Raw genomic sequence first — 18,450 nt, 5'->3', positions numbered from 1 at the left:
AAATTCAGATCCCTTAAAGGTTCTATTTTGTTTAATTATGCGACTCTTTGACTTTTAAGGCTATATTTTTCAGCGGCGGACGTTGATGTCTCAAGGCCGCACACACCATCAGAAATAGGTGGCTAAATAGATTTATCTGAAATAGACGATTTAGAAACAGTTGAAGTTAGAAGTCCTATATAAAGCTTTTTTGTTATAGAAAACTTACCTATAGAAAATCGGCAGTATACCCCTTGAGCATTTAGTGATGCGTTGAGAACCTCCATGGAGCGACACCTCTTCGTGTACCGCTATTAAATGTTCACAGAAGGCATGTCAATACTCCTTTAGGAATATATTTAATTTGAAGAATCTGTTAATCTGTGGGGACTTCTGAAATCTGGAAATGAAGCCTGTAGAAGGATTACATTGGTATATATTGTGTTACAAAAAACTTACCTCCGATTTATCATCTGTATTTTATTTGAATATTGAAATTATATTTTTGCGCAAAAACACATTTCTATTCGATTTTTGCTTTTAAAATTCCGAAAATTTCTAAAATGTCTAAACAAAATGACAAAACAATTGTTCTGTTTTGTATTCATACTCGATTCATTAACCTTTGCATTACCAGTAACTACTGAATTGGAATGATATACCTAGACAACTTTTTCAATCGACAAATAAATCCAACAGTCAATTTTGTGTCCCTTTTGGGGTATAAAGTAACTAGATCTCCAAGTAACTAGTTATATAACTATATATCAGCAGACAATTGATATTTTTTGAACAACTGGGTTGATTTCACTGTTAATGTGTTAGTTACGTGGTTGTCTACCAATAGGCTCTCAATAAATGTCGAGAAAACCAATGTTATGTATTTTGGCAACATGCGAGCGGATTCAATAAATGTTTCCACCTATAGTTCCCCTATAGATGTTGTAAGCTCCATGAAGTGTCTTGGATTGTTGCTTGATAGTGGTTTGGTGTTTGATGTGCATGTTACTTCGTTAGTGTCCAAGGTAAACTTTATTTTACGAAAGTTATACTGTTTGGTCGTTGCCCTGCCGAAAAATATTAGGATACAGGTAGTACATGCGCTGATTATGCCTCACTTTATGTATTGTGTTGAGATTTTTGGTGGCAGCTGTGGTTTTGTCTTGCGCAAACTTCGGCTTTTATTCCACAGAGTAATGCGTTATGTGTTTGTACTTATGTTGCGTGATCATGTTTCTCCTTATGTCAAAGAGTTTCTTGGTACTTCGTTTGATGATTTCCTTAAAATCAGATGTATGCTTTTTTTCTATAAGGTTTACAAAACCCAAACTCCTTCCTCAGTAGTTGAACTTTTTTCGTTCAGTAGGTCTGTGAGAAATACTCAAATCCAAGTGCCTCGTTTGAACCCATTGTTGGAGAAGTCTTTCCATGTAAGGGTAGCTCGGGTGTTCAATAGTTTGCCACAGGTTCTCAAAATATTCAGTGTTTCGTTAAAATGTTACAAGAAAAAGTTACTTCAATATGCAGATGTTCATGGATTTTAATGTATATATTTTGTTAAATATTTATAGATGATTTATCCTATGCTTAGTTTCATATATTTTTATTTTTCATATGTTTTAATTTGAAATTATGAATTGATTAATAATTAATCCTTAATTAATTTTAAACCTTTGGAGTAGTTCATGTATTGTTGGTTATGATATAATTAAGTGATATACTGTTAATTTTAAGCTTTTGGAGTAGTCCATGTAAAGAAGTTTTTGGAATCGCTCATGACCCTTTGGGCTAGGTTCTTGTTTATGAAATAAATTGAATTGAATATACAATTTTAATTTAATTACCATACGACATGCCGACTATTGGAACAATAGAAAATTAGGGCCGACAATTGGACAAAAAATCCCTATCTTACCTAATTGTAAATTTGTTCAATGTTAATACAAAATAATTCAAAATTCGTTTATGCCATCAGAAAGTAAACATATTTTGGAATCAAAAGAACGTTAATACAATATAATTGAAAAATGCACCCGTAAAAACGTAAAACCTTAAAGTGCCGACGATTGGTACACTTACCATATACCATTGTATCCGGGCCCAAGTACGACATGTGGTAAAAAATCGGACGGTGCCTTAAACTAGACTTGTTCCAAAAATCGCGCCGTTTTTACAAGTTTTTTTTAATGCACAGTAGCGTGCATTATAATAGCAGTTATTATATTGAACATACAATTTTAATGTTCTTGATTTACAAACAAAAGAATTTAAAAATTTTTTGTTCACTTATTTATTAGTTCTTTGTTCTCTTTACATTAAATTATAAACCACTTTGGTCTCGTCAGACCATAAAATGATACGCCACGTAAACATAGGCCAATCTAGGTGCACTTTTGTAAATTTTTATCTTTTGAAGGTATGTAGAGGTAATTTCCTGGGAGATCTAGCATACAAATTGTGATGCAGCAAGAGCCTCCTGATTGAACTCAAGGTTAAATTTTTGTTTCAATTTCGTAACAGATGATTTGGGTTCATCTCGGACTCTTCTTAAGATTCTTTTTTCATCAAATTGAGAGATTTTTCTATTTCCCCTACGCTTTTTTGGTTTGGGAGAGCATTAGAGATCAGCCAACCACATCTTGTATAAATTTGTAAGTTTTTCCTTCAGAAACCAATTTTTGAGTGAGTTCTCGTTTTTCTTTTGGTCAATGTTTTCCGCGGCCCATTTTTCCAAAACTTTTTAACAAAAAGCGCACGTATTTGGACTTTTTTAAAAATGATTATAAGCCAAAAATTTTCTGATCACAAAAATAAACTAAAAATTTTAATATTAATGCGATTTTACACGTTTCTTTACTCCACTGCTATTATTATGCAAGCGAACATAAGAGAAAAGCAAACAAAAAATATCGGAAAAAATTTTCAGATTATTTTCATTCTTTAAAAATCAATGGCATAAAATATGCAACATAATAGCGATTTAAAAAATGTATAAAAGAAATCAACTTTTAACATTATTTTAAGAAATATAGCGCATATATTAAAAAGCAGTACTGAACTGCTATTAATTTGCACGCTACTGTATATTCCCACTGCCTTCAAATTTGAAAAGAGGAAACATATTTCTGCAGATATATCAGTTATGTATTTTGTGTATTAGTTTTTGTTAAGCAAATTCATTTATTTTGATGTTTTTGTCCGGTCAAAAAATTCCTTAGGTACGCACGTTTCCTTGGGATAGTGGGATATTGCCGGGTGGTGCTATGAAATAGTCCTCGTCAGTTACTTTAGCGTTTTGTAATACACTTTGACGACAATTGCCTTCAGTTACTTGATCCGAACGCAAACGCAGAGGGTCTTCATATAAAACCCTATATAGTGGCTCGACGCATTCAGTGTTCATTTTGACAATATTTTCTGCAAAATTTATGCTTTTTTGCAACACTTCAACAGCTTCATGTCCCTCCAAATTTACTAACGAAAGCCTTTCTAGCAAATTTAATGTTCTTGAATCAACTGGTACGTTGTTCACCGCATGTATATCTGTTGGATAGCATTCTGGAATTTTGCTGGCATATTTTAATTTACTGAAATCTAGTCTTCTGTGTTGTTCCTTTTTTAAAGGGCCAGCAATATATTTACAATAATTACGAAATAATATTTTATTGCAGTTCATTCTGGACTATAAAATGTAGAGTTGTCCAGTTCACGAACGAACTAGTTCAAATGCACGATTCACTTAAAAGACCGAATGAACTAGGTCATGGGCTATAAATAAAGTCACCCAGGGAGACCAGCTAGTGGCTATCTGCGCCACTCAAGTTTGATGTCAAAATGCATAATTGTGAATTGACTTCCATTATGAAAACGTAGTCGAAATTTTTGACATTAGACTTGAGGAAAAACATCTGTTTTCCAATTTCGATTGCTACCTGGGTGACCTTATTAATAGATCTTGGTACAGAAAAACTGACAGCACATATAGTGGCCCGTAAACGGTCATGACATGACATGCATTTTGTGGTGTTAGTGAAAATTTGTATGTATGTGTCACACCTACGATGCATGAAGCAAAATTAAAAATTTTTGATTTTTCGCATGCATGACGTTCGATGTTGACGTGTGTGCTTTGGGGGCATCAAGCATATTCTCATTTGTGATGTTCTTTCAAAGGGAATGCCTGTATAGAGATGTCGGATACTGCGAAAAAATGTTATAGAGTTGTTGGAAGTATGCCAGTCGTTCTCAGACCTTTTTCAGCATTTACTCTATTTTGTAAGCACAAGGACAAAATCGAAAAAATTGTTTCGTCCGTTGTCGACATTGTCTGCACAGCACGAAATCAAATCTTAAACGAATGCATGAACCGTGTGCGCTGAAGCTTCATGCACACGTATACGATTTTGATGTCATGCATGCATGATCGTCTACGGCCCACTTATGACATTGAAGGCTCGTGTGCAAAGCATCAGCACAGCCGTTGGTACACTTAGCTGTCAAAAATGTTGTATTTTTAAACAAAAAATAAAAAAACAGAATTATAAATGAAAATCTCTCCAAGAGCTTGTTCGACCACACATGTATTAACATTTTTTGAATGAATTTGTGAATCTGTTTGTCTTAAGGGTTACCCCATGGAATAATTTTTTGCTAAATTAATGATGGCAACCCCAACAATCCTCTACTTGATTTCATCAATTTAAAATAATTTTCCGGTCCTGGTGAATGAACATCATATGTTCTCCCACCAACATACTTGACAACGTCTATCAAATTTAAATAAAATGAAAAATAAATTCCATAAAATTTTATGTATGTCAATTGGGATATTTTCAATAAATTAAATATATTTTCTACGGCTGAGCATTACTATAAAGATTTAACCAAACTTTTTAAAACCCATTTTTATAAGTTTTAGAGGCAAGGAACTTCTAAATATTTATAAATATAAATGATTTAGAAATTTTTGCCACTGAACACATGATATGCGTACATTTCGAAGGATGATATTTTCATTTAAATTTTGAAAGCTGAATACTGTCAAAGACAAATGTATGAAAAAATTGGAAACATATGACTGCATGAGACTTCCTTGCATAATTATCCTTGCACTACTAAAGAATACATATTTCTAAACAAAATAAAAGTCATTGAAAATTTGAATTCAGCGGTATTTCTGTAGGGTATCATATGGAATATATATAGTTTGTGCAGATCTACGGAATTACATTCTAATGTCGAGGTGAAGTATTTTTCATTAAATTGTGACTGTTTCTGGCGGAGGAACGACAGATGATGGACCTTGCCCTAAATCTGCCATGCAGACGAACTTTTGTAAATTGACTCCAAAATTTCTGAAACGCATTTGGCCCAAAGACAGATGAGGTTTAAAACGAATATTTTCATGAGGTGCATTTTGCCGTTATAAAGTATATAAGTTTTATTATTTTACGATAAAAAGCCGGCTTACCATGCCAAATCTGAGGTCCCCTTATGTGTTTCTTCCTTAAGGCTGAGTGGATAAATATTAGGTAAAATATAATAAAAAAATTATTACTTTTCCAACATCTTTATGCTGCAAAAGACTACAATTTTCCGCATTTGAAAAAATGCATTTACTTTTTATAAATAACGTCAAGGTCATGGCATAATTACAGAAAGTAGTCTCATTTGAGAAATTAATAATGGCAACCCTTTTTAATTTAGAACTAATAAATCAATTTCAAAATGTTTGAAAAATAAGTTCCATGAAATTTTATGCATGTCGATTGGCATATTTTTTTAAAGAATTGAAGGATATACTTTTTCTACTCTTGAATTTGTGGGCATTAATGATTGATTTTGAGTACTTTTTAGGGGAAATTTTGGGCGGAAAAAAAACTTTCTTAAACGGCAACACTGACTACAACAGCTGTTTGTTGTGATCAATTGTTAATACAGCTACCTTATTAAATCTGCCTTTACAGGTGGTTTAGTTACAAACTCAATATCTTGTAATGTAAAATATAAATATAGTGACTATGTCTATTTATGTTATATGTTTAACGACAAATGGTGGATTGCCGATATTGACTCGTAAAAAGGGGGACTGTGAAAATGTAATTAAATGCATAATATCTATGAGTTTGTATTTTGTTTGTATGCATTTATAATTTATAGCTGCCATTCTCGACGATGGCTTCCTTAAATGGATTTCACATGTTCTTCAAGTCACTGGGTATTAATTTGCACAAGACGTACGCCGAGAACTGGAAGTATTTGTGGAAGGACTTTAACAATTCTATTACAATAATAATTTGCTCCGTAGGAATTGATGACTATGTCCTCGACCTTTTGCCTGAAATGGTATATGGATCGTTCAGTTTATTTATCAGTCAGGATGAAATGGCTTATCCTTCATTTACCGAGCGCTTGAAAAAGGAATCTAAGAACTACATTCCCATATTAGATGCTATATTGGAAGCCAGCATAAGTCAATTCCTTGGGTTTTCCAGCTGCCTCCTTTCGACTGATAACACACATGTTTTGCAGCGTTTGAACAGCGACATCAGCTCTCAATGTGGTTCTTTATTTTGCTGCTTGCTTGTGGGTCAACGAATTGCTGCGGCTACAGACGGTTGGTGGGATTTAAATATCGTGGATAGGCAATTATTAATGTTCCTCTTGCAAACATCCTGTTCATTGCAAAATGATGTTGCAGTGTATTTGCCGAAGAAAAGTCCAAACGTAAGATATATACATACATATTCATAAAAAATATATTTTATTTTTTCTATGATGAGGCTAAAAAGGTTTCATAGCTCACTTGGTGGCACCGTTTGACCTATATAGGGTAAGTGCACCAATAGTCGGCACTTTAAGAATTTTCGCTTTTTAAACGTTTCACTATTCCAAGTGCATTCCAATTCTCGGCATGTCTAAATAAGGCATTTCAGAGGTTAAACATTTTATGATTCAACAATGTCTTCACCCATATGCCGACTATTGGATCACCTTAAAAATTTTTGTTCCTTAGGTCGAATCGATAAAAATATAATAATTACAAATATTTTTTAATAATTTTAAATTCCAAAGTTCTTTACAATTACGAAGAAGATCCTTGTAAAAATATATTATAAGTACAAGTCTTTTGAAATTGACATGTCCACTAATTTTTTCTTAAGAAGCATGCATTATCGCTAGTATTGAGGAAACTCATTGACAAAATGCCAAGTTCTGACTAAACAAATGTACTTGGCTCGAATAAATTTTATACAGATATAGGTTGCAGTGTTATTGAAGATTATTCAAAGCATTTTTTATTTTTAGTCATAGGATTTTTTAGTAATTTGAAGTTATATAAAACAGACGCCGACTATTGGTACATGCCGGAATTAGGTGCGTTTACCCTATGTTGAGACAGGGTGCTAATCTCGTATTTATTTATTTATTTATTTAAACTCTTACATGTACACAAAGCCTTATTTGGCCAATTATTATGAATACATTATGCAAAATCGTTGATATATGGCACTACTCTAATGTGGGAAATTCGGAAGTCTATATCTCAGGAAGTTGGACTTCTTTCATAAAAATCATATATTTTCGTCATCAGAGGGCAAGACTAAACTTTTTTAATAGTTTCGAAAAATGGAATTTTAATAAATGTTTTAGGTTTATTAGTGGATATCAGTGTTGTAAAATAAACAATATGGTATCGTATCATAGTTTTCTATACGGTACCAAGTATGGACTTTGGTTTAAAATGAGTCCATAAGTGACGAATTTGTGAGCAGAGGAACTTAGGAATTTCAGAGGTTCATATCTCACGAAGTATGGACTTACCACATGAAAGTCATATATTTTCATGATCAGGGAGACGAGGATAGACGGCATCTGACCTCGCAGTTGACGGCCGCACGGCCATCAGGCAGACCTTATTCCTAAATGCCACATCTCCTTCATTGTGGATGTATCTTTTTTTCATGTAGTGGACTATGGGCAACTACGGTATTGATTTGCGGCTCAATTGTTATCTTGCCTGATATAACACTTAAACATCTGATGTTGTGTAAAATTTTAATTTTTTCTCCATAATAAATCAATTCACTTTATTTTCGTATATGAGAATTTAGTCATAGGGTCGAGGAGTAGGATATTGTAACCCCTCTTAAAACTTTAATTCAATCTACAGACATAATTAGCGTATAATTATATCACAAACAATATTAAAATTAATTGTTAACATCCCAAATGGCAAAGAATATTGCATTCTTTCAATGTCCATTCTCTAAGTTATACAACAATATTTGAATTTATCAAACAAATCATTTAACATTTTTATACCCTTCACCACACTGTGGTACAGGGTATTATGTCTTTGTGCATATGTTTGTAACAGGCAAAAGGAAACGAGATAGACCCATGGTTCCTTTTGAGAATATGCATAGAATCACTTTTTAAGTCGATTTATGCATGTCCGTCCGTCTGTCCATGTATTTTTGTGAGCAAAGTACAGGTCGCATTTATGATCCGAATTGGATGAAATTTGGCACAGCTCATTTGTTTGGCCCAAGGACGAACCCTATTGAAATTGGGAAAAATCGGTCCAGATTAAGATATAGCTCCCATATATAGTTTCGTCCGATTTCATGTAAATGGTGCTCCAAAATCCCTATATATCTTTCGATTTGCACGAAATTTGGCACAGCGTACTGAATTGGGCCTAGAATGATGTGTGCCAAGTTTCGAGAAAATCGGTCCAGATTAAGATATAGCTCCCATAAATAGTTTCGTCAGATTTCATGTACATGGTGCACCAAAATCCCTATATATCTTTCGATTTGCACGAAATTTGGCACAGCGTACTGAATTGAGCCTAGAATGATGTGTGCCAAGTTTCGAGAAAATCGGTTCAGATTTAGATATATATATTTTCGTCCGATTTAATCTAAATAATGTACCAAGTTCTTATGTTGCATAGCGTTTTGAAATTAATCCAGAATGATGTGTGCCAAGTTTCGTGAAAATCGGTCAAGACTTAGATATAGCTCCCATATATATTTTCGTCCGATTTAAAGTAAATGGTGCACCACATGTTTCTTTCGATTTGCACAAAATTTGACATAGCGTTCTGAATTGATGCTGGAATGACGAGTGCTGAGTTTCGTGAAAATCGATTCAGATTTAGATATATATATATATATATATATTCGTCCGATTTAATCTAAATAATGTACCAAGTTCTTATGTTGCATAGCGCTTTGAATTTAATCCAGAATGATGTGTGCCAAGTTTAGTGAAAATCGGTTGAGATTTAGATATAGCTCCCTTATATTATATATTGATTTTGAGTAATTGACGCACCAAGGAACCAATATATGGCTGATAGGAATAAAACGTACTGAAATTAGTTAAACCTAACCTGTGACAAGTTTCGTTGAAATCTGTTCATATTTGGATATAGCATCCATATATACGTAAATTGTGCATCAAACTCCTCATATTTGTTAGATTGACATCAAATTTTGCACAACGTACAAAATTGAATATAGAATAACGTAGTTGGGTTTTACAGACCTAGCCCAACGGATGACCTATTGATATTTGTTTGAAGTCGATTTACATATTTTGTTCCATTGTAACAAACGAATGATATGTTTATGGATAGATCTATGTCGTTTCACATTTAGATAAATATAACATATTTTATTTCATACAATTTCATGATAATAGTCCTGTTTAATATACCCATAGTGGTGAAGGGTATCATATAGTCGGCCCCGTCCGACTTTACTACTTTCCTTACTGGTTATATTTATTTTTTATTCATTATACAAAAGACTTCTTGGTCCATTTTATGTTTATAAAAAATATTTTTTATTTTTGTGAACAAAGTGCACACCGACGTAGCCAGTGGGGGAACGAAGGAAAGATGGGACTCTCCCCTACAAAGGGTCAATATTTCGAAAACTTGTAAATCTCATATGAAGCGAACGCAATAGCCAATTTCATCCAAACTTTGCACAACGCCATATTTTTACCAATCCTATCGGTCCTCTTCTTCTGGTACCTCTCACACAAAGTGTTAAAATTATGTATTTGCAGATATTTCTACTTTCAAAGTTCTTTTGACCGCAGTTTTATTGGGCGGATTTGAACACGGCTGGTCTCAGTAGACACAGCACGTAAAAAAACTAAAATCACGCGAGGTTCAACCCAATAAATAGGTTTTTTATAAAAATGTTCTTGAGATATACATCAATCGAAGTGAAATCACGAGTCCTACGAACGTATAATAAGTTTAGGGCTTCAACTAGCTCGTCCGAAAACAGGGAAATTTCGGCTTCAAAATATTTCTACTTTCAAAGTTCTTTTGACCGCAGTTTTATTGGGCGGATTTGAACACGGCTGGTCTCAGTAGACACAGCACGTAAAAAAACTAAAATCACGCGAGGTTCAACCCAATAAATAGGTTTTTTATAAAAATGTTCTTGAGATATACATCAATCGAAGTGAAATCACGAGTCCTACGAACGTATAATAAGTTTAGGGCTTCAACTAGTTCGTCCGAAAACAGGGAAATTTCGGCTTCAAAATGTCAGCTTAGTTGAATGCCGTGGAAATATCGAAAAATCATACATTAGAACTATATTGCCAATATGGTGTTCTTAAATTCAGTCGTTGAGCACAAGTCTGTAAATGGTGTATTTTAGTCATAAAGTAGCAAAAGACAAAAAAATTGTTGGCTTCAGTGTAAAATTGTAAGACGATCTAGCCATGTCCATCAGTCTGTTGTAATCACTGTAGCATCTGCAGAAACTGATCTAGCTGTCCAAACATTTGCACAGAAGTGCCAGAGCTATATCAGTCTACGTGTAGGCATATCCCTCATATAACGGTACCTCCAAATTTTCTATATTTTGAACACGTTTTGAGCCGAATTGGCTTTTATTTGATATTTTGGGTTCTCATTAGGTATTGCATAAAAAAAATTTCAGTATGTTGGAAATTATGGACAAGTCTTTTAACCAATTTTGCTGTATTTTTTTTTTTTTTGGATTTTAATGGGTGGAGAATGGTCAATATTGGTCCACTCAGGGTTATTGGACATTTTTTAACACGTTAATAAAGCAGGGATCGTAACGGTTATAACTTATATCAAATCAGGTAAAAAATAACTTTTATTATGTGACTTAAATTAAAAAAATCCACTTTAATTATTTATTTTTTAACGGAAAAAATAAACGTTGATTTATAACTGTTAAAATTGATTTTTATTTTTTCCGTCAGAAATAAAAATCTTTTTAGGATTTTTATTTTTTCCGTCAAAAATAACAGTCTTTTTGGGATTTTTATTTTTTCCGTCAAAAATAAAAGTCTTTTTGAGATTTTTATTTTTTCCGTCAGAAAATAAAAGTATTTTTACGTAAATAAACATATAGAGCTTGGTACCAGTTATATAACCTTTGACTTAATAGTCAGGGGAACGATTCTTTAATTTATATTCATGATTTGGTACAATAGACTATTTTTTAAAAATGTATAACAAATATTTTTTACCTTTGATCTTGATTACTTATATGTACACTTATTGTAATAAGGACAGAGATTTATAAATTGTAATTTTATAACTGATTACAAGTTGTATAAACTTATTTACACAAAAAGAGTTTTATTTCCTGACGGAAAAAAATAAAAATCCCAAAAAGACTTTTATTTTTGACGGAAAAAATAAAAATCATTTTTAACAGTTAAAAATCAACGTTTATTTTTTCCGTTAAAAAATAATCCTTAACATGGGAACTGAGAGTATTTTCTCAAGATCACTCAATATCCTTAATGGGCTCCTCAATACGAATCTATTGATATATGACACTATTGGCGTCCCATGTCTCTAACATGAAGATTTTTTTGTTCGCATTTTAAAAAATAACTGTTATTTTCGGTCCCTGTAATGAAGTGAAATTTGAAAATAAGTGTATGCATAGTAAAACAGTATGATGATATGATTTTTTAATCCTGGTCGCTCAAATTCTATAACGTTTAAGAATTAAATCACTCAATTTTTATTTATTCACCACATTTATTTGCAATGGTTCTTAGCATGAATTTTATAGAAAATATTTGGCACAATTCACTTATTTGGCCCAAGGACGAACCCTATTTATTTTTTTTTAATTTAATTTAAATATTAGTCAAAACTTCCAATATTAGTCCTATTGAGACAAAATTTTGCACAGAGTACTGACTTAGGTCTGACTTAGGTTGATGTACGCGAAGTTTTGTTGAAATCGGTTCAGATTTAGATATAGCTCCCATATATAGTCCCACAAGGGCTTAGATGCTTTATTAATTGAAGATAACATTTCATTCCATGAACGGTTCTTGTGGTCTAAAAGTTCTTTTTTGATTCGCTTATGTGTATAATTTTAATTTAATCAATTGTTTATTATAGTTATTGCCTTATTATAGTTATAAAAAGATTTGCCATTATTTATTCTTGTTTCGTGAATATTCTGAGACATATTGGCGATAAATAAGTCTAAATTAGATTAGTTGTATTCTAGTATCTGAAGGTACATACGACATATCTGATGAAAATAAAACCAATTGAACGGCCCCAATGAGAATGTCTGGCTGTAATGTTACCTCCAACTAGGATTTTGTTATTACATCATGTTCATTTTTTCTAGTGGGAATAACAAACAGCGACGATCGTTACAGAATTTTTAAAGTTGCTTGTGACACCTGTAGTTTTTATTAATGAATTTTATTTATGCTTGTTTCTAATCGATCTATGTGTATGCTGATCGGTGTGAAAAATGTTTTCTCATGAATGCAGGATGTGGACAATTTCGCAATTGTATGTTGAATTTTGTAATATGTAGTTTTTTTTTTCAATATAGTTTTGTTTTTTTCTTTTGTTGAAAATAGAAACAAAACAAAAAAAAAAAAATATGAAATGTTTAATTAGAATGTGAAATATTTAAATACATTTTATAGTTTTCATTTCATTTTTTCTAGTGGGAATAACAAACAGCGACGATCGTTACAGAATTTTTAAAATTGCTTTTGACACCTGTAGTTTTTAGTAATGAATTTTATTTATGCTTGTTTCTAATCGATCTATGTGTATGCTGATCCGTGTGAAAAATGTTTTCTCATGAATGCAGGATGTGGACAATTTCGCAATTGTATTTTGAATTTTGTAATATGTAGTTTTTTTCAATATAGTTTTGTTTTTTTCTTTTGTTGAAAATAGAAACAAAACAAAAAGAAAATATGAAATGTTTAATAAGAATGTAAAATATTTAAATACATTTTATAGTTTTTTTTTTTTAATTTTGTTTCGGGATTTTCTTTAATTCGCTAAGAGATATCGATTCGACATATTTTTTTTTTCAATTCAATTTATTTATTCAGTAATATGGAAGCCTTAGAGGCCAATAATATATTACACAGTACTTAATTCATACCAGAGAATACTTAAATCTAAATAATATATTTTATATAAAATAAAATACAAATACAATGCACTCAAAATTCGTTTTTGTTCTTCATCATAAAGAAAAAATAAAACAAATAAGATTCGAATTAGATAATAAAATGGTCAAATTTGCAGAAGCGATATGATAACTAAAAACAAAATAGATCAGGCAAGAAGCACCATTAATTTTAGACGAAATTCATTATTTGAATACGAAAATATTCTTAGTTCATAAGGCAGAGTGTTCCAAACTCGAGCAACTGGAACTACAAAGGCTCTAGAAAATATAGACCTAGCGATGCGAGGTATAAAAATTTGTGGATTTCTAGTAGATCTTGAAAAAATAAATGAAGAGCATATGGGGACAGGTTTTCCAGTTTTAATAACATTGTAGAATAGAAGCAAATTGCGATATTTTAAAAAGTTATAAAATGAGCAACCCAAGAAGTTCTTAACTTGGCAGGATATATGATCTCGCACTCGAATGTTATAAACAAACCTGACTATTGTGTTTACGATTTGTTTGAGTTTTTGAATTATAACAGCAGAAGTACCGGAAAAAATTTCTATACAGTATGTAACTTGAGACATTAATACTGAATGAGACAAAATAGTTTTCACACTAGGTGGGAAATACATATTGGTAGACCTAATCCTGCGTAGAGTTCCCCAGACTCTACCAGCCAATGAATCAATGTGTGTTTTGAATTTAAGTTTAGTATCCAATATTATACCAAGATACTTATAATTCTCAACTATTTGAACTCGTTCACACCCCACAAAGAGGTCCAACTCAAAACTGGAACGATTAGACGGTTTAAAGATCATAGCTTTCGTCTTAGATGTATTAACATGCAACGAATTTAAAGAAGTCCAATGTAGGAACCGATCCAAGCTAGAATTTATATTACTTTCTAAGATATCAACACTATTACCACATCCATAAAAAACAAAAATACATCATCGGCATAAATAAATGTGTCACAAATCCGAGGATTAAATATAGTAGGCAAATCATTAATGTAAAGGATAAATAATAATGGACCCAAGACTGAGCCCTGTGGAACCCCAGAAAACAAATCAATCAAATTGGACTCAGCTCCATTTAAACTCACAAATTGAGATCTACCAACTAAGTATGAATAAATAAGTCTGCATGCAGACATAGAAAAATTGTATTGTCTATTCAATTTAACAACGATAGTCTTGTGGCTAATGCAGTTGAAAGCTTTAGATAAATCAAGTGACATCAAAACACTAGTCCTGCTTGTATTAATATTGTTTCGGATTGTATCCGTAAGATGTATGAGCAAAGACGATGTGCTATGTCCCTGCCGAAAAGCATACTGAGATTTAAATAAATTAGAAGATGTATACTCAAGTATCTGTTTTTGTATTATGTGCTCCGTCACTTTCGACAAGGCAGGAAGTATTGAAATGGGACGAAGGTCATCAGGTACATTAACTGTACGGGATTCAGGAATAGGCACAACGCGTGCGATATTCCAAATCCTTGGAAAAGTAGACAACATTAAAATTGAGTTAATCAAATTGAGAATCAAAGGTGCAACTAAGTGATAAATTTCTTTAATAAAATTAATGGGAATTCCATCTACACCAATAGATCTAAATCTTACCTTACATAAAGCTTCCAACAAATCATGTTCATTAATGCATCGGAAGGAAAATCTATCATCCGAAATAAATAAATCATCAAAATTAATTAGATCGTCACTTTGCGAGGGTGAGGCAAATGATTCGTTGATCACATTTATGTTATCACTAAAACAAACATCCTGACCTCTAGTACAACCAGAGGCATTTAAGACTTTCCACAGTCCAGCAGAATCCAAACGAGAAAATGTTTTAGAGTAGTTGGCCTTGTTTCGAAGCCTACAAAATGTTTTCCATTTTTCGGTACACTGATCCGAAAGATAGGCAGAAAAAGAAAGGTCTCGAAGCGAACGATAAAAAACAAATCTTCTCGAATACATCCAAGGGTCATTCAAATACGAAAGTTTTTTGCGGACAAGAGGAACAAAAGTAAATAGGTTATTTAAAAGGGAATCAAGCAAAGTGCTTTTGGCTTCGACATCAAGAGCATATAGAATAGAATCCTGATCAAAGTATGACAAAAACTCATTCTATCCACTCCAGTCAATATTTAGAAAGTCATGATATTCAATATACTCAGTTTTACAATGTACAGGGAACTTGACACAGGCATGGTCAGATATTGAAGGACTTTGAACCTGATCAGAGAAACTAAAAATATCGATGTCGCTAACAAGCCAAAAATCAATTAAAGATGTTGTTCGCGAGCCTAAATCAAAATGAGTCGGTCTACAATTATGACCGATAGTCATATTGAGTCTTGTGCACATTGATCGAACCAGGGTAGCCTTGTTGGTATTAAAAAGGTTACAATTAAAATCACCACAAATTATAATATTAGCATACCTGGAAAGAATTTCATTGTGGTTTGTTTCAAAGACGGCCAAGTCACCCCTTGGAAGATAGACTGTGCCAAATAAAAACCGAACATCACCAAAACACATCTCTAGAAAAATAGATTCGCAGCCAATTTCAGAAACCGTAAGAACGTAAGCTTTGAAATAATCACTATTGCCAATTATTTGACCAATATTGTAATCAGAAGATATCAAAAATGAATAAGACGAACATGAAGGAGGGGAACAAAACGAAGAGAGAGATGCATGTATATATATTAAAACATTTCCTTTTACAATTCATAAATTCTTTGATTATATCTAAACATGTGTTGGCTGATCAGAAACGGCGGGATAAATAAGGCAAAAAGTGTAAATTTATATGATTATTATGTTGATTGATTGTAGATAGAAATGGGAGATAAGAGAAATACAAGAAAATAAGCTGAAAACTCATATCATGTATATATATATGTATACATACAGAAAGGAATAAGATATTTAAAGTCGAAAAGACATATTACAATTTTTAAAGGAATACATATATATAGAGAGAGAGAATGGCGGAAGAAAATTAATAATTGTCAGACAGACATATATAAAAATGAATGTTATAGTACCGTTTGTATACTAAGGAATAATTGAAGTCGGACAGACATATTACAATTTACATATATATATATATATATATAACAGAAGAAATTTGATAATTTTCGGACAGACATATATAAATTAATGTTATAATACAGTTTATATACAAGGGACTACTTATGCATTTTGGGAAGAACTAGAATCATTGAGCAAAGCCTCACAGCCAGCAGCATCATTGGCAATTCTTCGTCCATCCGGCATTGTAAGATCACATTGTCAGCTTTGGAAATTCTAAATTTCACAATTTTCCGCTCTTTCAGGAGTTTCCTACGGGTAGCATTTAGGTAGCCGGCCATTGGTAAGCGGGCGGAAAGTGGTCATTAAGATGAATCCGTGTATCAATGGAGACATTTGAAGGAATTCCAGATTTCACAAGGCTGGATACTATGGGTGTTTTCGTTTTAAGATGTTTAAAATATCTTCTCATTATCTCATCACGAATAAAAACGTCATTGAATTTCACCAAAACAGATTTTTTACGATTTATATAGGTGGCGTGTTTGATGTCATGACGAATAATAGGAATGTCATAGAAGGAACCCAGCTCAATAATCGGCTCAATAAAATTGTCAAGTCCTTCAGGCAGGTCACTGATGACAATTACCGACCTATTTATTATTCTGTATAGGGCAATGTTGTCCATCTGCAGTTGGCGTAATTTTTCCTCCGTGGACATCTCAACATTTTTAATTACCCTGCGGCATTCAGTTACCTGAGATTCAACATTTCTAAAAAACGTATCCATATCATTTTTCATTCCCACAATTGCATCCAGGGCTTTCTAAATCTCACTGCGATCCTCAACATTTTGACGAAGAAAATTGTCAATCTTATCATTCAAACGGCAAACATCACTACGCAAATTAGCATCATCGGAAACAGCAGAGGGATTGCCCTCACAAGCCGAGCAAACAAATGACAGAGAAGGGTTAGCAATTAGGACCGCCAATTGGTCATTAGACACTCCAGAGTATATTGAGTGGACCCACGATTCACAGCAGCGGCATCTTAAACTTCCCTTGGATTTGCAAATGTTAGCGGAACAAACAGAGCATTTAGATGACGGAATTATTTTAATGTTATATTATCACAATAATTGCAGCAAACAATAAAAACAAGCACACAAGCCGCAACCAAATAATAATGTTCGTTTTAGCACAATAAAAACAGTCTATTTATTGTTAACCATAAATTTCCGTGTAACTCGTATCTCCAAAGTGCTATTCTTTCGGTTTTAGTCTATCATTGATCCTTTTTTAATAAAAGAAAATTAATTTAAAGCAAAATGATCAGCCAAACAAAAAAACGCGTGCTACTCAGGCATAGCGTTGCCAGTATTTGGGTAATACGGCCGGACAAAACATTTTGCCATAGTGGGGAAGTTGAATATTTTTGTACGCCTCGTTGAAATTTAGGTAACGTTGTTATATTTTGATCCCATGCACAACTATATCGTCAGGGTATTATAGCTTTGTGTGGCCCCAGGAATTTGTAATGCCGCAAAATACTGGTCCCAGGCCCACCATTAATATTGTATTGCCTTGTTAGAGTAGGAGATTAGGAAAAACACATATGCTTACATTTGATTAGGTTTAAATTCATACAGTTTAATTCGCTCCATTGAAAAAGGCTATTTAAATCATTTTGAAGTAAATTACCTATCTTCATAGAGTTATGGGTGATAAACAACTTGACATCATCTGCATACATTAACAACTTGGAATGGATCATTTATAAATAGAAGAAAGAGGTGTGGGCCTAAATGAATTGCTTGGGGAACACCGGAAGGAACATTAATGGATTTGGAGAGACAATCATCAAACAAAACTACAAGTGATCTATTTCGCAAATAAGATGATATTCATTTAACTAAATTTGTACTGAAGCCAATTTGATTTAATT

At 32.8% G+C, this 18,450-nt stretch overlaps 2 protein-coding genes across 2 annotated transcripts in view; one reads left to right on the top strand and one right to left on the bottom strand.

Moving 5' to 3' along the window:
- Positions 1-3,193: 3,193 nt before the first annotated feature.
- LOC133337443 (glutamyl-tRNA(Gln) amidotransferase subunit C, mitochondrial) lies at positions 3,194-3,655 on the bottom strand. The gene is made up of 2 exons (XM_061545667.1): positions 3,631-3,655; positions 3,194-3,537 (listed from the first exon to the last, which is right to left on the bottom strand). The coding sequence occupies exons 1-2, from the start codon at positions 3,653-3,655 to the stop codon at positions 3,194-3,196; spliced, it is 369 nt and encodes a 122-aa protein (XP_061401651.1).
- A 2,344-nt stretch (positions 3,656-5,999) lies between these two features.
- Positions 6,000-18,450, top strand: part of LOC133337442 (protein fuzzy homolog) — a 28,404-nt gene continuing 15,953 nt past the window's right edge. The window contains exons 1-2 of the mRNA XM_061545666.1: positions 6,000-6,077; positions 6,139-6,705. Coding sequence (XP_061401650.1) covers positions 6,000-6,077; positions 6,139-6,705 — 645 coding nt within the window. The remainder of the gene's footprint in view (positions 6,078-6,138; positions 6,706-18,450) is intronic.

The sequence above is a fragment of the Musca vetustissima genome, unplaced genomic scaffold (genome assembly GCF_032173495.1).
Source record: "Musca vetustissima isolate MV318-11 ecotype Yass unplaced genomic scaffold, APGP_CSIRO_Mvet_v1 utg4837, whole genome shotgun sequence".
Classification (NCBI taxonomy): domain Eukaryota; kingdom Metazoa; phylum Arthropoda; class Insecta; order Diptera; family Muscidae; genus Musca; species Musca vetustissima.
The sequence above is the reverse complement of the archived record's forward strand: the minus strand, read 5'-3'. Positions and strand labels throughout refer to the sequence as shown.

Coding starts and splice junctions, on each gene's coding strand:
- LOC133337443 (XM_061545667.1), bottom strand. CDS start 3,655: ATGAACTGCAATAAAATATTATTTC. Junction 3,538..3,630: donor CTGCAATAAAATATTATTTC/GTAATTATTGTA, acceptor GCAAAATTCCAG/AATGCTATCCAACAGATATA.